General features: G+C 38.6%; 1 protein-coding gene across 1 annotated transcript; it reads right to left on the reverse strand.

Moving 5' to 3' along the window:
• Positions 1-617: 617 nt before the first annotated feature.
• Positions 618-24,471, reverse strand: LOC308102432 (uncharacterized protein). Its single transcript, XM_080452144.1, has 30 exons — positions 24,339-24,471; positions 24,080-24,207; positions 23,633-23,694; positions 23,286-23,440; positions 23,082-23,153; positions 22,484-22,611; positions 22,037-22,098; positions 21,403-21,557; positions 21,199-21,270; positions 20,601-20,728; positions 20,154-20,215; positions 19,804-19,958; positions 19,600-19,671; positions 18,997-19,124; positions 18,550-18,611; positions 18,200-18,354; positions 17,996-18,067; positions 17,393-17,520; positions 16,946-17,007; positions 16,596-16,750; positions 16,392-16,463; positions 15,383-15,961; positions 14,346-14,458; positions 14,135-14,196; positions 13,531-13,688; positions 13,114-13,418; positions 4,043-4,113; positions 3,430-3,947; positions 3,052-3,134; positions 618-2,524 (listed from the first exon to the last, which is right to left on the reverse strand). Exons 2-30 carry the CDS (start codon positions 24,173-24,175, stop codon positions 2,447-2,449), a joined length of 4,020 nt encoding a protein of 1,339 aa, XP_080308270.1. The 5' UTR covers positions 24,176-24,207; positions 24,339-24,471; the 3' UTR covers positions 618-2,446.
• Positions 24,472-24,482: the final 11 nt, after the last annotated feature.

The raw sequence follows: 24,482 nt of genomic DNA on the forward strand, positions 1-24,482 counted from the left end.
CCCCTCATGAATGTCAAATATCGGGGCCCAATTTCATTATACCATTACTATAGAGCGGCGCAGCTCTGAAGGTGCAAATGTGTGCCCACGAGAGAGCCGCAACGCACCGTTAACACCTAGATTCTAGAACAATAGCCCAGACAGAGTGCTAAAGGAGAATCAGCGGCCAATCCTGTAGGTTTATCAAGTTACATAGGCCACCAGGTGGGATTCATGAGTTAAATTACAGAGGTGAGTAACTAAGTACATGTACTCAAGTACTGTACTTAAGTACAATTTTGAGGCATTTGTAAGCTACTTTACTGGAATATTTCCAATTTCCAATACTTTTACTTCTCTTCTACTCCACATCTCAGAGGCAATTATTGTACTTTTACTCCACTACAATGATTTGAAAACTTTAGTTACTAGTTACTTTGTAGATTTAGATTATTATTACAAAACAAACAGTAACCACTTCAGCCCATATCGGCTATTTGAAAATAGCAGATCTACAAGCTCAAAATGCTCACAAATCACATTTGAGGGAGGCATTGTGAGCTTGTAGATCTGCTATTTTCAAAAGATTTGTATATATTTTAAAACTTGAAATGGGACATTTTGTATAATGAGTACTTTTACTTTTGGTACTCTAAGTACATTTTGATGCAAATACTTTTTATACTTTTACTCAAGTACTGGAGGTCAAGTTCAGCCCCCCTGGCCGTGCACAAAACGCCCCTGCATTTAGGGTTAGGCATAGTTTTACTGAGGTCAAGTTTAGAAATAGGGTTAGGTTTTGGCACCATTTTACTGAGGTTAAGATTAGGAATAAGGTTAGGTTTAGGCATAGTTTACAGAGGTTACGTTTAGGAATACCAGGTAGAGACCGTTCCGAGGTCGCTGGATTTGCGCCTGGGGCGACAGTGTTTTGGGGCGAGTGAAAACGGCGTAGTGTCACCGAGTGGTCACGATGTTTGTTGTCAAAGGACTATGTTTATTTGGATTTAAGCAGCTGTTATGTACTGAATGCACTTTGAATTAATTATTTTAAGCGAAGACTTACTTTTTTGAAGTGAATTCAGTTTACAATAGATTGGCGACAATGTGCTCAGACAGGCTTTTATATTTGTTATTGTCATTGTCATGGTCAGTAGTAAGAAGTACAACACTACTGCCCTGGGATGTTACTCTCTGTATTAAATTGACTAAGGCTTAGAGTTACTTTTGTTAAATAAACATTTGACCTCTTATTTTTTTACCATTTTGGAACCAAAATAGGGAATCGTTAGGAACCGGAACCGATAAGAAGAACTGGAACCGGAATCGGACTCATATAAATCCTAACGATACCCATCCCTAATCACAAGCTTGCATGGTTATGACCCCTGATTAGAAACCACCAACAAAGAAAGATTGGCACAAAATAATCATGCAGTGCATGTCGTTGGAATTTTTAACCTGCCTGCTATGCTCCACAACTGATGCCTGCCCTTCTGTAAAATATGGGTCCCATATTTGCAATTTATTGGCCCTCAAATAGCTGACACTTAAACAATAGATATCGTTAACAGAAGCGATACCGCTAACCTTGATGGATAATATAATTAATCCTTGTTTATTCTTATTTATTTATATATTTTATTTTCTATTATTATTGTTGTTGTTGTGGATATTAACACTGCTATTGTTGTATTCTTTGTGTAGTTATTCACCCATCTACAGACTGTCAAGCACCAAACAATGTGGGTATATAATGCTGTATTTTATGGACCAACGTAGGTATGTGGTCTATTTGTATCTGTGTCCTTTGTTTTGCAACGTGTCTGAGCTGAGCTGTTTGTTTTGTTTTGTCTTTGTCATAAAATGTAAAAATCTATAAAAAATACTATTGAAATAAAAGAAGAAATAAAGAAGTAAAATTACAACAGATTAAAAAGTACTTAAAACAGCTAAACCAAAAAACAAGATAAATGGATTGTAACTGCCACAATCTTGAGTAAAAGTGTTAAAAATCATTGCCCTGAACCGACCAAATGATGGAACTGATTTTTAAAGACTTTTGAAGCTCATTCCATGAGCTGGACCACTGCCAGGGAATGCTGCCTTGCCCAACTCTGCCTGAGCATGAGGAACCGGAGCGTTATAAAGGCACGGGAGCAGGTCTGGTAAGTGTTATTGTTCACACTGTTCACTCTGTGTCAGCAAATGTAAGCAGGGAGCATACAGTATACAGATTAGACAATTAATTAGATTAGAGTCCAGGGGTGCCCAAAATAATTACAATTAAAGTATTTAAACATATTTATAAACAAAAGTCACAAAACTCCTCCTCTTTTTGGCATTTGCCACTTGGATTGAGGTGACTTGATTGACAACAAGAAGGGCCTGTCAGCTCCCTTCATGGCTTCTATAGAAGTAGGCAATGCAATGCTTTGTTTTTGAGGTGACGAGAAGGCTGTAGTTGTCACTCCTTGTTTTTAACGTTTGTCAGCTTTAGTATGATGTCTGCTGGCAGCCCCAGTTTGACCAGTTCTTCTTTAAGCTGGAAGTGAAAAAAACAATGTTTTTGAAATGTGATAACGGCTATGTTCTCTTTTGTTTTAACTGGTTTAGATGGCATAGTTTGAAGGAAGTCAAGCTGGAGAAATAGTTTGACTGATACATAGTTTGACTGATAAATATCATGTCTCTGTGTGTTCAATAATACTCAGGTTACCTTTCAGTCCGATAATCATTATAGTACCATTACTGTCCTGTCAAATAGCTTGCAAGACGTGCTGAGAAAATATGAAATATTGTACATTTTAAGTTTAAAGACCACATGAAATTAAATGTTTTTCACACTCCTAGAGCATATCCGTGGTCACAAAGGAGATATATAACAATGTTTGTGTATTTTTACATCAAAAGTTCCCAAATATCCAATCTCAGTCACTTCCTGTCAAACAAAAGTTAATGAGTGATTACATCAGTAAGACCCTATGCATGAATCATGAATTATGATTTCATTCACCTGTGTGATTATTTATTATATATATTAAATTATCCTACTTAGTTTGATTACAGTACCTGCGGCAACACAATATTCTCGATGTCTTCTTCGGTTAAAGTTGTCTCTGAAGAGAGCCCCATCCTCAGACCAATGACGTGACCTACAGGTAAAATATCCCAGAATTAGAATACAGACGGGTATGATATTGTTGATGATGTGGGTAGAACCTTGGGTTAGCCAGTGGTGGAGCGTCAGGGGGGTCTGGGGGTCTGGCCGTTCCCCGACCCTGTACTCCAGGTGCCCGTGGCCGTCACATTACATCACACAAACCTTTATAACCTTTACCACTAAATGTAGCCTTTAGTAATAACAACATCTATTGACACTTTTTAACTTACATCATGACAGCTTTGAAAAAAGGAAAGGAAAACTAAAGATCATTTTATAAAACTTACGAGCTGGGAGTTCTGTTGTGGGCGGTGGGGTTGGAGGGAAGGGTGGAGATGTCGCATTTGTTGTTGGTGTTGTATTAGGTGTAGTAGTTGGCGTTGTAGTAGGTGTAGTAGTTGGTGTTGTAGTTGGTGTTGTAGTAGGTGTAGTAGTTGGTGTTGTAGTTGGTGTTGTAGTAGGTGTAGTAGTAGGTGTTGTAGTTGGTGTTGTAGTAGGTATAGTAGTAGGTGTAGTAGTTGGTGTTGTAGTAGGTGTAGTAGGTGTAGTAGTAGGTGTTGTAGTAGGTGTAGTAGTTGGTGTTGTAGTCTGTGGTGTAGTTAGTGGTGTAGTCTGTGGTGTAGTTTGGGGTGTAGTAGAAGGTGCAGCAGTGGTGGCAACGGTTGCACTAACGGTGCCGGAGATGGCGTTCAGGGAGGTGGAACCACTGCTAATTGCCATATTCATCGCTGTTTCTACTGTGCTTGTAGAAGGAACAGAGTCTTTTGGGAACACCAGACTCATTTGAGTAACAACTGATCCTGACCTGTAATGTGTGAGAAAAAGAATGTGACTTTTAAATAGCAAATCATTGCCAAACTCATAATGGAACGTAAGCAATTGATCAAAACTTTGTCTTACGTGAAACTGTCGACTATAGAGCGTTTGAAAGTTGTAGTGCCACTGCTGCTGCTGCTGTAAATCGTGTTTACCTGAAAGAGAAGAATGTATGGGTTATTTTCAACAGCTTATTGGTTATTATCAACAGCTTGTAGAAAAAGATGAACTCGGACTCAGAGGATAAAAGTTGATGAGTAGTTGCGTAGTTTTATTTAGCTTCCATCATTGTTACAGTCAAGGAAGGAGACAGTCAGGTCAAAAACTTGAGATGTTGTCCGTTGGATCCAAACGTGGAGAATCTCGCAGCTGTCTGTCTGGCGACCAGCAGCTTGTAGCCTGCTCATATGCTGTTTAGATCTAATCTAATAACCTGCATAATACAATAGTATGCATACATGGATACAATAGCCTATGGAATGATCTCGTGGATGTTGCACATGCCTAGTCACATGTAGAATAGTCACATGTAGAATAGGGACACACACATTATGTTCTATGTAACATGTAGCTTGTAAAATATCCTATATTCCCCCCTTTGTGGCACCCTAGTGTCACAACGAAACGGGGGAGCGTACCTAAACACAATACAACGATATGATCAGGACCAATGACAATGATAATAACAAAACAAGTATATGATGATCATCAATCACATAGACATATATAGAGCCTATGTAAACGGACTCCACACCGCCGTCAGGTCCCCCTCAAGAAGGAAAGACAAGCAGAAAGATTAGGCACACACAACAGAGGCCAAATGCATACAGGGTGAATGCTCACATTCAATGCATGTAGCCCCTCTTCGTTGTTAACACATCAAATACAGCCATACAGTTTAACTATACCAACTGGGCTGTAGTACAGTGCTTGTCAAATAAAATACACAATCGGCAATCACCTTAACCCACTACAGCCATCAAGAAATGGCCGATCTACAAGCTTCTCCAAGGCCACTTAAGCAAAAACGGGCCAAGGAAGGACGTTCCACCAGGTGGAAAACAGTCATATCTTTTTACATGTTACACAGCATTACGGGCTGTAAATAGCCAATATGATTACCTCAATTGTGTTTCAATTTGAAAGCGCTGCACAAACACATACAAATCACAATAGTAGAATCACAATAGTAGAAATACGAGGCACAATATCACAACAAGGCATATAGGTGTTGTAATCAGTGTGGCCAAGGCACATACACTTAACGTGAACAAGTGGTGTAATAAATGTGATTAATCCATATATATATCAAAAGAATCCCTATCACCCATGTCAACCTTGTCGTCATCATAATCTAGAATGCGTGTGGCCTCACTGTCTACCTCGCCAAGACGCACGGGTGGAGACAGGACGATGTGCTGCCCAACTGCCGCCCCCATTACACGTTTAACCATGGTCTGAAGCAGTGGGACCACACAGCATATCAATAATAAAAACAAAAATAACACCAGGCCTAGGATAAATCCGACCCTGACCAAGCTCGCCCTCCAAGAAGATGACAGAAGCCATCCCAACCAACTGGTATCCTCACCACCCTTAGTGTGACTGACATGTTCGTCTCTAAGTGTTTTCAACAGTTCAAGAGCCCCCGTGATGTTCCCCCCTTCTCCGGTGTGCATTGGAATTACAGTGCAGCAGTCGCTCCCTATTTTTGCGCAGGCCCCTTGTTCCTCCGCAAAAAGTGTATCTAGGAGGAATCTATTTTGTAACGTCATTGTGGAAGTGGCATGCAGTTGTTCACTAAAGTACTCAAATGTAGTGATGGTAAAATTGATGAATCGTTGCTGATTATACCACAAAAAATTTATCCAACGACCGTTTGTTTCAGGATAAAAGAACGGATTAAATTGCAGCGTGTCCTCTGGCATAGCTCTATGCTCCCATGGAATATTCATCGGACCAAACGGGCCCATTTCCACCTTTCCATCAAGACTAGCGAATTTCAGGTCTTTAACGCTCTCAGCACCTTTCTCACCCGTAACATCAGTTGATCTTTTAAGTCTTGTCGAATTCCCATGCAATGTCAAAATTGACAATGGGCCTGTGAGCATAACAGGGGCACATACTCCAATCCAATTACGCTCTAAATAATCGTGAATTTGCTCACCCCCACAATACCAAAAAATGTCAGCTACTGAACGAGTCCCCCCTTGCAAGCTTGGCAGTGGGAACCCATGACGTATAACCGTTCCATTGTCAGCCTTGCGTGCATGAACATGAGCGTTATGTGCGATCACTTCCGTACATCGCATGGGAAGATCCGTCCTATTGTTACAGGCACGTCCTTCCGTGTAATCTGAGCACTGCAAATCATTCTGATTTGGACCAGATACAAGACATAGTGGGAACACAATTCCCTCAGGAATGTTTACAAATGGCGGCACAAATGCATTGCCACTTAGAGTGAGCAACTCAAAGTCCTTACATCTACTGGATTTGTACAGGTCCACACTTGCTTCGGTCTGTCGCATGAATGACAGAATGCATTGAATATAGCATTTCTCCTTTACTGCTGTTTTCAAATCTTCAACACATTGATTCGGTTCAAAAGGTAAAGGTTGAACCCAGGGTGTTCTATTAGCATTATAACACGTAATACAAGTTTCTGTAGTCACACGCTGAGCCGAGAATCGCATCCATTCATAAAACAAATTCTTTTGACCACGTGCTGTGACCTGCTTATTAGCAGACACAAAGGCTTGTACTGCAATTTTGGCTGGTGCACCAATAACAGAACAAATGCTATCACCCAAAAGTGTACAAATCAAAATCCACATCACACTCCAAACTCCCTTCATCTGGCCTAATTTATACTGTCTCATGATCTTCTGTATTCTTCACAGCTGATGTTGTCTCCACACTAGACTCCTCCCTCTGTTGTTCCCTTCACCTGAGGGCATGAGAACAGTCCCAATCAATTAAGTAGTAAATCTAACTGTATTCCTAAAGGTGTCAGGTCCATGGAGAAATGTACTCAAACGTAGCTGCTAGACCATTATTCTAATACAGTAAGTGTCCAGAACTGAATGTCTTGACCATCATGTCCAGCATGTACACTATATTTGGTTGTTTGCATCTGTTGGTCCCAGTTGCGCATAAACAATGTCTTAATGAGTGGGATGCAACAACAGAATATTATACTTGCGATAATCAGACTAAGTAATATGACTAATTCTAGGTGGACCAAATAAGTGCTCCACTCGGTGACTTTAGTAGTTGACAGTTGTTTTGAAGTAGTTAAAGTGTTTGTTGTTGATGTAACTGATGCATGTGAGGGTGTTGTCGTTACCGTTGTGGGTGTGGTATTTGTTGTGACTATATACGATGTGTCTCCAGTAGTTATTAACAACACAGGGTCTGTATTCAACTGAGCACTTCCACTGAACCGTACTTCAGTAGTCATTTGATTTGGTTCAGATTCAACCGTAACTACTGTAGATTCAACCGTAACTACTGTACTAATTCTTTCAGTTAATTGTAGAGGTGTTCCAGGCCTACTAGTCCCCACTTCTAAAGGCACAGTTGGTATTAAGTCGATCTGCCTCAACTCGGCTTCAGTCATAGTTACAAGTGCTACTTCTACTTCTTCTGATATCACTGTTCTAAATGTTAGAGGTAGAGGTTCTATTGTTATATCAGTTAGAGGTTCTATTGTTAGAGGTTCTGTTGTTATATCATTTAGAGGTTCTGTTGTTATATCATTTAGAGGTTCTGTTGTTATATCATTTAGCTCTTCCGTCCCCCCTTCTGTGACGACAGTCACAGATGAGCTAAGAACAGAATCTGCATGTAGGGTTGTAAAAATGGAAAACGAAGCCACATCCAAGGGTTGTGGAAGGGTAGGATCAGGGGTTCGGGGAACGGAGTCCGATGCCTCCAAGGTGGAAGCCACAAACTGGACCTTCACCGTGGGCGGGGCTGGAATGGAACCAGAAGTTACAGTGTCCAGTATTGGACTAAAATCAGCACCTCGTCCAAAATTCCCACGTCCAGAGGCACTCCTTCCCCATAATTGTGGGCGAGGGGAATCCTCTGTCACCCCAGCTGACTGGGGTTCCGAAAGGACAACTGCAAGTGAGTGAGTTTTCGAACTGCCTCAATATCTTGCTCACGCAATGATTTTTCCTTCGCCCTAACACTCTCGATATGGTGTGCCAAGTTGTCAGTGTACACGTTGCGAGTCATGGACTGTAGTCCAACAATTTCATCCAATTTACATCTGACCTGTCTAGGTAGTCCCTGCTGAATTTTCTCCCTTAATATGGCCTCTTCCATCTGATTGTCCTCCGGATTCTTCCCAACGATATCCCGCCATTGTTGATATGATCTGGCCACGTACGCGCGGGGGTTCTCATTGTCCCCCAAGGAATTGATTATGATACTATTCGGATGCATGTTAGTTTGATACATCTCCTGCAATACCTGGCCCAAACGCCCTCTGTATGCCGAAAAGAATTCCGCATCGAAAACAGCTGTATTGACATAATGTCCGAGGCCGGCCCTGTCAAAGACACGAGCCAAAGAAGATCGCCCGATCTGGGCCATAAGCAGGCGTTTGAAGTCTGCCATAGCTGGATTAATTCCAGTAAAAAGTTCATCCAATTTCGAAAGCCAAGCGTGAGCACCCTCTGTAATAGAAGGCAACTTGGAGGTCCACGAATCCAGCTCTGATTGGGCGACTGGCTTGTAGTTTAATTCATTCCCGCGTATAATCACTGGAAGAGAAAGAGAAGGACCAAGTACAGAATAGTGCCCGGAAGGAGCAGATTCCGAATTCTGCTTAGACCGCAACGGATAACGTTGGCCCATTTCCCCTTCTAGCTGGTCTTTGTCTGTTTGAAGTTCCTTTTCCTGTATCTCAACTATGCTTAACTCGTTCAACAGGGTTTTTTCCAGGTCCCCATTTTTCTCGTGTTCTTCTACTGAGTCTAAATCCTGTATGATCTGGCGTTTCATGCTGCTTACGTTACGTAAGTCTCGAGTTAATTTTTCCAAATCACTTGGAATATCTTTATAGCTTCTCGGGGTGGCGTTGACTGATGAAGTGCCTGGTTTAGTACCTGGTTTGCCTGGTTTCTGAGACCAGTCTGCCTCCTCATCGTCGCAACAGTCTGGCACAGTACTCACCTGTTTAGATGAAGCTTTAGAGCGTGTAAGTTTTCCACGCTGTTCAGCTTTTGCTAAAATATCTTTGATCTGGGAATCATAGCCTCCGACCCTATGATCCTCCTGTCGGTACCTCTCAGGAGTACCACCGGTTCCAGGCCTGTCTGGTAATGTTTCCAAAACCGTCTTGGCCCTGCCCTTCTCAAGGACTTTATTATGATCATCTCTTGTCTCATAATTACCCTCTGCAGTAAGAACAGGATAAATGCCAGTATTCTTATTATACGGAGGAGGAAACAGTGAGAAGGCTGTTGCAGTCAACTCCTTTTCGCCAGGACGCGGTCTGTCCTGGGTTTTCAATTTTGCCTCAGCAGTTTTCTGAAAGGCTTTAATCGCAATAATCTCCTGTGTACATTTTTTTACACGTTTCTTGCCAGTCTGGTTCATTTTATAAGTGTCAATCAAAATTCTTAAAGTTTTAATGACATCGAGGTCGAACGTTCCCTCGATCGGCCATGGCTGAAGTAACTGGGGCCAACGTTTATTCCATTTCTCAGAAAATTTACCAATATCTGAGATATGTTCATATCTTGATTGGACTTGCTCAACCGGCGTCGTTTGACTCATTATTGAATCTGGCGGAGATCCACTTCTGAATGACACGCTTAAGATGTGTGTGTGTGTTCCCTAGAAACTCAGTATTAGACTGCTGACCTATCACAGGACCCGAAAATGCCGACCTATATACACTGCCTAGCAGAAACTAAACTACCTAAACTTGCCTAAGTCTTCACTCCCCACGACTGGCTTTTTAAACACCCGACAATTCCTGTTCTGGGCTGTTGTACTCAACTCAAACACAGTAACAGAAACTGAAGGTATACCATTGAACCTCAGGTATTGACCCTTGGCAAGGATATGTGTCCCGGAGGAATTTCACGCAGGAAACCTCACTTGGCCATGGTTGTTGGAGCAAAAATAACAAACAGCGTACTGTCTCTCCCGGTCAGTTTCAAAGTCCTGCAACTTTTAGTCATGCAATCAAACAGGGTCACACTCACACAGCGTCAAAGAGGATCTCGATTATAAATGTAAGCTGATAAAGATTTTTCTTTAAATACACAAAGGTACTGAACTCTATTACGTTACAAAGATTTATTAAGTTACTTCACTTATTGATAACTAAAATGCAAAGATAAGAAATTTATTAAGTTGCTTCATTTATGAAGTTACTAGAAGATGGCAGAAATATAGTGTTTCCAAAAGCATACTATAGGCTGCTTCTTCCCCTCTTTTTTTTTTTTTTTTTTTTTTTCAGATAATTTATGTATTTATTATTATTATTATTATTATTATTATTATTAATTATTAATTGATGTACTGAGTAATTAATCAAGCAATGAACAATGTGATCAAATAAACAAACAATGAAGTAATCTGCCACTCAGGAAGACAATGAAACAGTGTTTCACTGGTCAATACATTAGGTCAAATGAATGCAGCCTAAACACCCCTCCCCGCTGGATAAAATGAGTAAGATACTGCTGAGAACCTGTTAATCTGCCCGATAGTTAATGACGTGTGTGTGAGGGCGTGTATAATCTTACACGAAAGTGCAGCAGACAGCAGGCAGTCAGCTGTATCCAGACGTCAGTCAGCTGTATTTAGACGTCAGCCAAGGGGGGTGCGACCTCCAAGTGGGCTGTCCCTGAACCAGGTCTGCTTCCGAACCTATGAGAGCTCAGACACAGCGCAAAATAATGAGGTTACAATGAGATCAGCCTCACATGTCGTCATTCTAAAGTAACTCAATAAGAGAGAGAGAGCAGGGTGGGATGTCAGTGAATGAAAGCCGTTATATCCGATTCAGCATCCACAATGTCAGTGAATCATACACAAAGCATAAAATGTTTCCCTAAAGTCATGTTTGTTCTCTGTGTTGGGAAAATCATGCAGTCATTAAAGATCTGCGAGATTCCCAAGACAGCAGATCTACAAGTCTGCAAAATCCCTCAAAAATAGCAGATGTACAAGTTAATGAGGCTGCACATCCACTATTCCCGAGTTACACAAAGCGTGTATTGTCTCTCCGCTCCCGTTCTCCCCTCCTGTTTTGGAGCAATAGGGAGAGACGGAGATACGAGGTTACAATAACGGACACACGGGTCTAGTAATCCCTTCACAAAAGTAATCTATACTCTATGTGCTGCACGTATGTGACTGCAGCCCTTGTTTTAGGTCGGAACACACTGCAATCATTGTTATTATTATTATAAATAGACCCGCTATCAGGGTACATCATTGACAATATCACTAAAACTTTTATATTCAATTTGAAACACGCAAAACACATCACTCACAGAAAGCACGGCCGGCGCATTCTATTCCACATTTCCAAACTATGATATCATTTAATATCAACCAGTACTTTAGTCATTAGAACCAAGAATAACAGGAGTCCCTATTAACACTATACAGGCTCAAAGACTTGTCAGCATTCTCAGCATGTAATTACTAATTACTTATTAGTGATTTGGGACCGAAACTACAGCATTTTCTGCTAAAATGTCATGACCTAATTTAATGAAAACCCAAACAACAGCCCCTTTGTGCTGACATGCGAGTGCTCCTCTTCACTTCAAGTGCTGAATTATCAGAAGTATTTATTTCTCTGTCTTTTTATGTTGAAGTTGTCCAAACAGCAGTACTTATTTCACTCTTTCTTTTTATTTTTAAGTTGTCCAAACAGCAGTACTTATTTCACTCTTTCTTTTTATTTTTAAGTTGTCCAAACAGCAGTACCAGAGTACAACACAAGAAGTATAGTGCACTTACTTCATGCATTTATCATCATGTACATGTATTCTTAAATTTGTCAAACTGCTCAGTTCAATTTATCCCTCCGTTACCCAAGTTCACAGTTCTAGGTGCGTTTAAATTGCAACGACAAAAATTTAAGCAGACCTTGCCTCGGGGGTGACAGTACTCGCAGCGCGGGCTGCAGGGTGATCAATCCCTGTCGTCTGTTGCTGCCGGCACGTGTGGCTGCGGTCTGCTCTTCCGTCCAGATGTCATCAGCGTGTGTTTGTCCCGTCGTCGCAAAAAGTGTCGATCGCTGGTTCGCCAAGATATGGGTTATTTTCAACAGCTTATTGGTTATTATCAACAGCTTGTAGAAAAAGATGAACTCGGACTCAGAGGATAAAAGTTGATGAGTAGTTGCGTAGTTTTATTTAGCTTCCATCATTGTTACAGTCAAGGAAGGAGACAGTCAGGTCAAAAACTTGAGATGTTGTCCGTTGGATCCAAACGTGGAGAATCTCGCAGCTGTCTGTCTGGCGACCAGCAGCTTGTAGCCTGCTCATATGCTGTTTAGATCTAATCTAATAACCTGCATAATACAATAGTATGCATACATGGATACAATAGCCTATGGAATGATCTCGTGGATGTTGCACATGCCTAGTCACATGTAGAATAGTCACATGTAGAATAGGGACACACACATTATGTTCTATGTAACATGTAGCTTGTAAAATATCCTATAAATGCAAATTGGTTTAGCTCAATTGCTGATGGAAATATTGTGTCCCAACTACAAAATGCTAACCTGCATTGCAATGCTGTGAAGTTTAATGCAATTTACCCCCCCCCCCCTTTTCTCTTTCATTTCTCTGATTTCCTTCAAACCGAAAAAATACCCATCCACCGAAAAATGGCATTAATTCCATTATTTACTTGAAGGACCACAATGGAAACAAGCCATCAGGGCTTTTTGTGTTATGCTTTTAGCATAATTGTACCTGTACCTTTTGCAAACTGCTAATAAACTATTCAATCAATCAATCAATCAATCAATCAATTCACATGTGACTTAAATTAGATAAATACATAGTAAAAGCTCCATTCCTGCCTGCATTGCATATTGATAGTAAGTTAGAATTTAGAATGTTCTTGCTTAAGTACAACGAGCACATAATTTGTCTTACTTGTGAGACCACTGTGGCAGCCAAAGTCTTAAACGCTGTGGTAGATGAGTCGGAGAGCTCACTGCTGAAGGTTTGGTGGAGACTAAACTTAAGAGTTACGATGTCTTCATCAGCAGTAGGAGCATCTGTCGAGACAGTGGTGGCAGCAACCGTAGCAGTTGTAACTGTGGTGGGAGCGGACGTAATATTTGCAACTGTGGTGGGAGCGGCCGTAATATTTGCAACTGTGGTGGGAGCAACCGTTACATTTGCAACTGTGGTAACAATGGCAGCAGTGGTGGGAGCAACTGTTGTTGTTTCTGTACCTATAAAAAAAACAAAAGCAGTGTAAATTAGTGCATAACCTTGAGTAGCAATAAAAGCAGCAATGGTTGCAGCTTTCTGTCAGATTTGAAAGGAAAGACAAAAAACACATACTTGTTGCCACAACTGTTGATGGATTCACAGGAAGGGACAAGCCTGAACTGCTGTTTGTCACAGCCTCCACTAAAGTGTTTGCCACAGCATTGGTTGTTGGTAACGTAGAGTTGGCATCGTTAAATTGCAGGGTCGCATAAACCACAATTGAACCTTGGCTGTGAAAAGATGATTATTGTCATATATTTTTTATTTTTATGGATTTTGTCATGTATATTTTTATGGTCCCAGTTTTCCCATCGTCACAATATGTAATTAGAAAAAGTGCTCCTCGGAGCACAGGTCTCCACCAGGTCAGGTAGGTTATTGTGGGCCAGCAATGTTGGAATATGAAGATCCATATTGATCACATGACTATAGAGATAACGTGTACCAATTTGCGTGATGTTTGGACAAAATCTGTAGGAATAAAATGTGTTTTGGAAACATCGGCCTCCTGGTGGCGCTATAATAGGGTAATGTCAAAATCGGGCAATCGGACTCTGCGTTCAAGATCTGAGGCATTTTGTTCAAAACGAGCCACTACTACAAACTTTAGATGTCAATCTTAAAGTTATCAATGTTGTAATTATTTGGTCCATCAGATGTTATGTCAAGAACATACCTGAAGCCATTGATCACAGTTCGAAAGAAGTTAGGATATTGTGCTCTATACAGATTGTCCAGCTGTGAAAAGAACACAGAAAACATATTGCGAATACGCACGCATGTGTATATATTAGTATTATTCAATAATAATAAAACATAATAATGTAGAATGAATTCCCTGTAGAGTCCTTGAGTAATATTTGACAGGTCATACAGTGTGAACTTACCGCTGTGGCAACTTGAGTTGATAAGTTTTGGAATGCAGCTGAGTTCGGATTTGCAAGATCTGCTGTGAAGTTTTGCTGTAGTTTGAATTCCAGCGCGATCGTTGCCACTGATGCTGGAGCACAAAAAATAGGACAAAATTGATTGCTGGAAGTTGATATTACTAATGACGAAGTCAGATTAATTTGCAATAAAGATGTATTGACCCATGGTTAAATTATTTCACTTGATATTGTATATGTAGTTGCAATTACTGTAGGTGTAGTAACACGTGTAATAGCTAGTGGTAAATAGAATGGTGTATTATTGTTGCGACAGAGGTCAATAGCATTGACTGAAAGTCAGGTTGTGTTTAGTGTAGGTTGGGCCCGGGATATACCAATATCCAGATACTCGTTTGGCATATTGGTATTAAACATAATTTCAATACGTATATGCTTTATTGATTATTTATATTGACATCTTAATCATGGCACAGACACGGCATGTGTGCACAAGTTGGGTTTATGAGGAGTGTTGTTTCTGTACAGGCATGTAGTTCTGTACATGCATACTGCGAATATCAACAAAAGTCTACACGTTTCATATTTGGTGATTTCATTCCCTTTAGAGACAAGACCATGGTGCAGTGCATCTTGATACATTGATACATTGATCTTGTGAGCCAGATTATACTGAAGATGGCTATTTCCCTTTGCTGATGAGGCAAGGCAAGGGGTCAGTTTACAGCAGTCTTTTCTCTAAATGGAAATGGTGATCTTTATAAAAGAAACTCACCCATGAGTATAAAATTACTTCACTAGAAGAACATATTGTGTAACTAAGACATTGACTGGTTTCTGGTTTGAAGACTTCCGTTATTTTGAATTCCAACGCAATCTTTGGCTCTGCTGGTGGTGTAGGTGTTGTAGCTGCAAGTGGTGCGTAGTGGGTTGAAACAGTTTACAATTGTTGCAGTTTTATTTACTTAGTATTGAACTGAGTAGTGATTAATTCAATTTGGTTAGTGAAGTTGTTTTGTCAGTTCAGTTGGTTTTACCTGGGGAGGTAGCTGTGGTGAATGGTTGAGAAGTTGTGTTAACTGGTGGTGAAGTCACAGTCACTGGTGATGAAGTCACAGTCACTGGTGGTGAAGTCACAGTCACTGGTGGTGAAGTCACATTGACTGGTGCTGAAGTCACATTGACTGGTGATGAAGTCACAGTCACTGGTGGTGAAGTCACAGTCACTGGTGGTGAAGTCACAGTCACTGGTGGTGAAGTCACAGTCACTGGTGGTGAAGTTACATTGACTGAAGGTGAAGTCACATTGACTGGTGATGAAGTCACAATCACTGGTGGTGAAGTCACGGTCACTGGTGGTGAAGTCACATTGACTGGTGGTGAAGTCACATTGACTGAAGGTGAAGTCACATTGACTGGTGATGAAGTCACAATCACTGGTGGTGAAGTCACGGTCACTGGTGGTGAAGTCACGGTCACTGGTGGTGAAGTCACATTGACTGGTGCTGAAGTAACATTTGCCAAAGTGGTGGGAGCGGACGTTACATTTGCAACGGTGGTGGGAGGGGTCGTAACAATGGCAGCAGTGGTGGGAGCAATTGTTGTTGTTTCTGTACCTATAAAAAAACAAAAGCAGTGTAAATGAGTGCATGACCTTGAGTAGCAATGAAAGCAGCAATGGTTACAGCTTTCTGTCAGATTTGAAAAAAAAGATATATATTGACCCTTGGTTAAATTGTTTCACTTGATAGTGTTGTTGTGTTGTTTCTGTACATGCATACTGCGAATATCAACAAAAGTCTACACGTTTCATACTCTCTTGGTGATTTCATTCCTTTTAGAGACAAGACCATGGTGCAGTGCATATCTTGATACACTAATGGTGATTTTGTGAGCCAGATTATACTGAAGATGGCTATTTCCCTTTGCTGATGAGGCAATGCAAGTGGTCAGTTTACAGCAGTCTTTTCTCTAAAAGGAAATGGTGATCTTTATAAAAGAAACTCACCCATGCGTATACAATTACTTCACTAGATGAAATAGAACCTGCTGTTGTATTCGTGGTGATTGTTGTTAAAGGTGCTGCTGTTGTGGGTGCTTGAGTTGGCGGCAAAACCACTGTAAAAATAAAACTTTCATATCAATACTTGTGCAGGCAATAATTAATAACAAGAAAACATGTAATGTCATTAAACATTTCATTAAAAAGGCACATTGTGAGCTTTTATCGGTTGAGTGAACAATTCTTACCAGTGGCAACAATAGATGATGTGTCCACAGAAAGGGTGAAATTAGGGCTGGATACAGCCGCCTTGAGAGTACCAGTCACAGAAGTGGCATCTGGTGCTGTGGCATTTGCCTCTATGTTGAATATTAATTCAGCCTGTACCTTTACTGATCCTGAGCTGTAAAATGTATGTTGAAAAGTGTTTTTAATGGATTTATTTTCATTATTATTATTATTACTGTTAAAATTATTAATTATGTTGCATCAAAATGTTTGTTATTTATGACTACATTAAAGGTACAAATGAATTATATGTAAGTCAATTAATAAAAAAACATAGATACTTAAGACAGTAAACACCATTGGTGCATACCTGAAGCCGGTTACAACAGTGCGATTGAAATTAGAAAACTCTGTCTTATAGACGTTGTCCATCTGTAAACAGAAATGCAGGCATTTAAATAATTACAGGAATAATTCCAGAGAAACTGTAAAAGAATAATTATTATTCCACCGAGTTCATTCCATGGTTCATGATTAATAGATTTACATTGAATGAATCAATAAGAATGTTCTTCTCGTGTTGAAAGCTGGAGGAGGTTGTTTTTTTTAATCTATAAAACTTCAATCATTTTAAGGTGTTTTGTTATTTGTTAATTGTACAATAAAAGCAAGACATTTCCATACAGTAGGTTTCTTTTTAAACATCATTATTATACATTTGCCAGAAATCAATATTATAGTAAAATGCATGAGAGCAGGAATTACTGAAGATATGGAGATTTTTATGACAGGCTTTTTATGATCATAATGGACTTACCGCTGAAGCTACTTCTCTTGCTAAGTTCTGGAATTCGGGTGAGGATGTGTCTGCAAGTGCCGCTGTGAAGTTTGCCTGTATTTTGAATTCCAACATGACCTTTGGTTGTACAGGTGCAGGTGTTGTAGCTGCACGTGATACACAATGGGTAGAAACAGTTAGTTGAAGCTATACTGAATTAGTATAGCGGAACTGAGTAGTGATATATTCAAAGTGATTAGTGGTAAAGTGCTTTGTTGCAATGACTGGTGGTGAAAGGTTACATTACATTGTTCAGTTATGACTACTTGTGTTCCTTATATTTTTAAAGTTATAATAATAAAGATTATAATTGAATGTTCTTTTTAGTTGTGGGCGTATTTGTCACTGTACTCTCTTGCATATGCTTTTGGTGGTAAAGTTTGTTTTATCTGGGCTAGTAGAGGCAGTGACTGGTGGGGATAGGTTACATTACATTGTTACGTTATGTTATGACTACTTGTGTTTCTTATATTTCTGAAGTTATAATAATAGTACAGCCAGTGACTGCAGCCAGGTATTTGTCACTGGCTACAGTTTTATACATTTGAAGTACAGTTTCAATTATTTTTGATGAAATAGTACCTGCTGTTGTATTCGTGGTGATTGTTGTTAAAGGTGCTGCTGTTGTGGGTGCTTGAGTTGGTGGCAAAACCACTGTAAAAATTAAACTTTCATATCAATACTTGTGCAGGCAATAATCAATAACAAGAAAACATGTAATGTCATTAAACATTTCATTAAAAAGGCACATTGTGAGCTTTTATCGGTTGAGTGAACAATTCTTACCAGTGGCAACAATAGATGATGTGTCCACAGAAAGGGTGAAATTAGGGCTGGATACAGCCGCCTTGAGAGTACCAGTCACAGAAGTGGCATCTGGTGCTGTGGCATTTGCCTGTATGTTGAATATTAATTCAGCCTGTACCTTTACTGATCCTGAGCTGTAAAATTGATGTTGAAAAGTTTTTTTAATGGATTTATTTTCATTATTATTATTATTACTGTTAAAATTATTAATTATGTTGCATCAACATTTTTGTTATTTATGACTACATTAAAGGTACAAATGAATTATATGTAAGTCAATTAATAAAAAAGCATCGATACTTAAGACAGTAAACACCATTGGTGCATACCTGAAGCCGGTTACAACAGTGCGATTGAAATTAGAAAACTCTGTCTTATAGACGTTGTCCATCTGTAAACAGAATTGCAGGCATTGAAATAATTACAGGAATAATTCCAGAGAAACTGTAAAAGAATAATTATTATTCCACCGAGTTCATTCCATGGTTCATGATTAATAGATTTACATTGAATGAATCAATAAGAATGTTCTTCTCGTGTTGAAAGCTGGAGGAGGTTGTTTTTTTTAATCTATAAAACTTCAATCATTTTAAGGTGTTTTGTTATTTGTTAATTGTACAATAAAAGCAAGACATTTCCATACAGTAGGTTTCTTTTTAAACATCATTATTATACATTTGCCAGAAATCAATATTATAGTAAAATGCATGAGAGCAGGAATTACTGAAGATATGGAGATTTTTATGACAGGCTTTTTATGATCATAATGGACTTACCGCTGAAGCTACTTCTCTTGCTAAGTTCTGGAATTCGGGTGAGGATGTGTCTGCAAGTGCCGCTGTGAAGTTTGCCTGTATTTTGAATTCCAACATGACCTTTGGTTGTACAGGTGCAGGTGTTGTAGCTGCACGTGATACACAATGGGTAGAAACAGTTAGTTGAAGCTATACTGAATTAGTATAGCGGAACTGAGTAGTGATATATTCAAAGTGATTAGTGGTAAAGTGCTTTGTTGCAATGACTGGTGGTGAAAGGTTACATTACATTGTTCAGTTATGACTACTTGTGTTCCTTATATTTTTAAAGTTATAATAATAAAGATTATAATTGAATGTTCTTTTTAGTTGTGGGCGTATTTGTCACTGTACTCTCTTGCATATGCTTTTGGTGGTAAAGTTTGTTTTATCTGGGCTAGTAGAGGCAGTGACTGGTGGGGATAGGTTACATTACATTGTTACGTTATGTTATGACTACTTGTGTTTCTTATATTTCTGAAGTTATAATAATAGTACAGCCAGTGACTGCAGCCAGGTATTTGTCACTGGCTACAGTTTTATACATTTGAAGTACAGTTTCAATTATTTTTGATGAAATAGTACCTGCTGTTGTATTCGTGGTGATTGTTGTTAAAGGTGCTGCTGTTGTGGGTGCTTGAGTTGGTGGCAAAACCACTGTAAAAATTAAACTTTCATATCAATACTTGTGCAGGCAATAATCAATAACAAGAAAACATGTAATGTCATTAAACATTTCATTAAAAAGGCACATTGTGAGCTTTTATCGGTTGAGTGAACAATTCTTACCAGTGGCAACAATAGATGATGTGTCCACAGAAAGGGTGAAATTAGGGCTGGATACAGCCGCCTTGAGAGTACCAGTCACAGAAGTGGCATCTGGTGCTGTGGCATTTGCCTGTATGTTGAATATTAATTCAGCCTGTACCTTTACTGATCCTGAGCTGTAAAATTGATGTTGAAAAGTTTTTTTAATGGATTTATTTTCATTATTATTATTATTACTGTTAAAATTATTAATTATGTTGCATCAACATTTTTGTTATTTATGACTACATTAAAGGTACAAATGAATTATATGTAAGTCAATTAATAAAAAAGCATCGATACTTAAGACAGTAAACACCATTGGTGCATACCTGAAGCCGGTTACAACAGTGCGATTGAAATTAGAAAACTCTGTCTTATAGACGTTGTCCATCTGTAAACAGAATTGCAGGCATTGAAATAATTACAGGAATAATTCCAGAGAAACTGTAAAAGAATAATTATTATTCCACCGAGTTCATTCCATGGTTCATGATTAATAGATTTACATTGAATGAATCAATAAGAATGTTCTTCTCGTGTTGAAAGCTGGAGGAGGTTGTTTGTTAAAATCTATAAAACTTCAATCATTTTAAGGTGTTTTGTTATTTGTTAATTGTACAATAAAAGCAAGACATTTCCATACAGTAGGTTTCTTTTTAAACATCATTATTATACATTTGCCAGAAATCAATATTATAGTAAAATGCATGAGAGCAGGAATTACTGAAGATATGGAGATTTTTATGACAGGCTTTTTATGATCATAATGGACTTACCGCTGAAGCTACTTCTGTTGCTAAGTTCTGGAATTCGGGTGAGGATGTGTCTGCAAGTGCCGCTGTGAAGTTTGCCTGTATTTTGAATTCCAACATGACCTTTGGTTGTACAGGTGCAGGTGTTGTAGCTGCACGTGATACACAATGGGTAGAAACAGTTAGTTGAAGCTATACTGAATTAGTATAGCGGAACTGAGTAGTGATATATTCAAAGTGATTAATGGTAAAGTGCTTTGTTGCAATGACTGGTGGTGAAAGGTTACATTACATTGTTCAGTTATGACTACTTGTGTTCCTTATATTTTTAAAGTTATAATAATAAAGATTATAATTGAATGTTCTTTTTAGTTGTGGGCGTATTTGTCACTGTACTCTCTTGCATATGCTTTTGGTGGTAAAGGTTGTTTTACCTGGGCTAGTAGAGGCAGTGACTGGTGGGGATAGGTTACATTACATTGTTACGTTATGACTACTTGTGTTTCTTATATTTCTGAAGTTATAATAATAGTACAGCCAGTGACTGCAGCCAGGTATTTGTCACTGGCTACAGTTTTATACATTTGAAGTACAGTTTCAATTATTTTTGATGAAATAGTACCTGCTGTTGTATTCGTGGTGATTGTTGTTAAAGGTGCTGCTGTTGTGGGTGCTTGAGTTGGCGGCAAAACCACTGTAAAAATTAAACTTTCATATCAATACTTGTGCAGGCAATAATTAATAACAAGAAAACATGTAATGTCATTAAACATTTCATTAAAAAGGCACATTGTGAGCTTTTATCGGTTGAGTGAACAATTCTTACCAGTGGCAACAATAGATGATGTGTCCACAGAAAGGGTGAAATTAGGGCTGGATACAGCCGCCTTGAGAGTACCAGTCACAGAAATGGCATCTGGTGCTGTGGCATTTGCCTGTATGTTGAATATTAATTCAGCCTGTACCTTTACTGATCCTGAGCTGTAAAATTGATGTTGAAAAGTTTTTTTAATTGATTTATTTTCATTATTATTATTATTACTGTTAAAATTATTAATTATGTTGCATCAACATTTTTGTTATTTATGACTACATTAAAGGTACAAATGAATTATATGTAAGTCAATTAATAAAAAATTATAATCTTTATTATTATAACTTTAAAAATATAAGGAACACAAGTAGTCATAACTGAACAATGTAATGTAACCTTTCACCACCAGTCATTGCAACAAAGCACTTTACCACTAATGACTTTGAATATATCACTACTCAGTTCCGCTATACTAATTCAGTATAGCTTCAACTAACTGTTTCTACCCATTGTGTATCACGTGCAGCTACAACACCTGCACCTGTACAACCAAAGGTCATGTTGGAATTCAAAATACAGGCAAACTTCACAGCGGCACTTGCAGACAAAAAAAATACTTAAGACAGTAAACACCATTGGTGCATACCTGAAGCCGGTTACAACAGTGCGATTGAAATTAGAAAACTCTGTCTTATAGACGTTGTCCATCTGTAAACAGAAATGCAGGCATTGAAATAATTACAGGAATAATTCCAGAGAAACTGTAAAAGAATAATTATTATTCCACCGAGTTCATTCCATGGTTCATGATTAATAGATTTACATTGAATGAATCAATAAGAATGTTCTTCTCGTGTTGAAAGCTGGAGGAGGTTGTTTTTTTAAATCTATAAAACTTCAATCATTTTAAGGTGTTTTGTTATTTGTTAATTGTACAATAAAAGCAAGACATTTCCATACAGTAGGTTTCTTTTTAAACATCATTATTATACATTTGCCAGCAATCAATATTATAGTCAAATGCATGAGAGCAGGAATTACTGAAGATATGGAGATTTTTATGACAGGCTTTGCATGATCATAATGGACTTACCGCTGAAGCTACCTCTGTTGCTAAGTTCTGGAATTCGGGTGAGGATGTGTCTGCAAGTGCCGCTGTGAAGTTTGCCTGTATTTTGAATTCCAACATGACCTTTGGTTGTACAGGTGCAGGTGTTGTAGCTGCACGTGATACACAATGGGTAGAAACAGTTAGTTGAAGCTATACTGAATTAGTATAGCGGAACTGAGTAGTGATATATTCAAAGTGATTAGTGGTAAAGTGCTTTGTTGCAATGACTGGTGGTGAAAGGTTACATTACATTGTTCAGTTATGACTACTTGTGTTCCTTATATTTTTAAAGTTATAATAATAAAGATTATAATTGAATGTTCTTTTTAGTTGTGGGCGTATTTGTCACTGTACTCTCTTGCATATGCTTTTGGTGGTAAAGTTTGTTTTACCTGGGCTAGTAGAGGCAGTGACTGGTGGGGATAGGTTACATTACATTGTTACGTTATGACTACTTGTGTTTCTTATATTTCTGAAGTTATAATAATAGTACAGCCAGTGACTGCAGCCAGGTATTTGTCACTGGCTACAGTTTTATACATTTGAAGTACAGTTTCAATTATTTTTGATGAAATAGTACCTGCTGTTGTATTCGTGGTGATTGTTGTTAAAGGTGCTGCTGTTGTGGGTGCTTGAGTTGGCGGCAAAACCACTGTAAAAATAAAACTTTCATATCAATACTTGTGCAGGCAATAATTAATAACAAGAAAACATGTAATGTCATTAAACATTTCATTAAAAAGGCACATTGTGAGCTTTTATCGGTTGAGTGAACAATTCTTACCAGTGGCAACAATAGATGATGTGTCCACAGAAAGGGTGAAATTAGGGCTGGATACAGCCGCCTTGAGAGTACCAGTCACAGAAGTGGCATCTGGTGCTGTGGCATTTGCCTCTATGTTGAATATTAATTCAGCCTGTACCTTTACTGATCCTGAGCTGTAAAATTGATGTTGAAAAGTTTTTTTAATGGATTTATTTTCATTATTATTATTACTGTTAAAATTATTAATTATGTTGCATCAACATTTTTGTTATTTATGACTACATTAAAGGTACAAATGAATTATATGTAAGTCAATTAATAAAAAAACATAGATACTTAAGACAGTAAACACCATTGGTGCATACCTGAAGCCGGTTACAACAGTGCGATTGAAATTAGAAAACTCTGTCTTATAGACGTTGTCCATCTGTAAACAGAAATGCAGGCATTGAAATAATTACAGGAATAATTCCAGAGAAACTGTAAAAGAATAATTATTATTCCACCGAGTTCATTCCATGGTTCATGATTAATAGATTTACATTGAATGAATCAATAAGAATGTTCTTCTCGTGTTGAAAGCTGGAGGAGGTTGTTTGTTAAAATCTATAAAACTTCAATCATTTTAAGTTGTTTTGTTATTTGGTAATTGTACAATAAAAGCAAGACATTTCCATACAGTAGGTTTCTTTTTAAACATCATTATTATACATTTGCCAGAAATCAATATTATAGTAAAATGCATGAGAGCAGGAATTACTGAAGATATGGAGATTTTTATGACAGGCTTTGCATGATCATAATGGACTTACCGCTGAAGCTACTTCTGTTGCTAAGTTCTGGAATTCGGGTGAGGATGTGTCTGCAAGTGCCGCTGTGAAGTTTGCCTGTATTTTGAATTCCAACATGACCTTTGGTTGTACAGGTGCAGGTGTTGTAGCTGCACGTGATACACAATGGGTAGAAACAGTTAGTTGAAGCTATATTGAATTAGTATAGCGGAACTGAGTAGTGATATATTCAAAGTGATTAGTGGTAAAGTGCTTTTGACTAATGGTTCAGTTGTTTCACCTTGGGTAGTAGCTGCAGTGACAGGTAGGGATGTTGTATGGACTATAGGTGAAGTTGCATTGAGTTGGGGTGAAGTTGCAGTGACTGATGGGGAAGTTGCATTGAGTCGTGATGAGTTTACAATTGTTGCAGTTTTATTTACTT

The sequence above is a fragment of the Gymnoscopelus braueri genome, assembly GCF_963280865.1.
Source record: "Gymnoscopelus braueri genome assembly, chromosome: 15".
Taxonomy (NCBI): Eukaryota; Metazoa; Chordata; class Actinopteri; order Myctophiformes; family Myctophidae; genus Gymnoscopelus; species Gymnoscopelus braueri.

Coding starts and splice junctions, on each gene's coding strand:
- LOC308102432 (XM_080452144.1), bottom strand. CDS start 24,175: ATGTTGGAATTCAAAATACAGGCAAACTTCACAGCGGCACTTGCAGAC. Junction 20,729..21,198: donor CACCACGAATACAACAGCAG/GTACTATTTCAT, acceptor TATCACGTGCAG/CTACAACACCTGCACCTGTA. Junction 16,464..16,595: donor ATCATCTATTGTTGCCACTG/GTAAGAATTGTT, acceptor TTATTTTTACAG/TGGTTTTGCCGCCAACTCAA.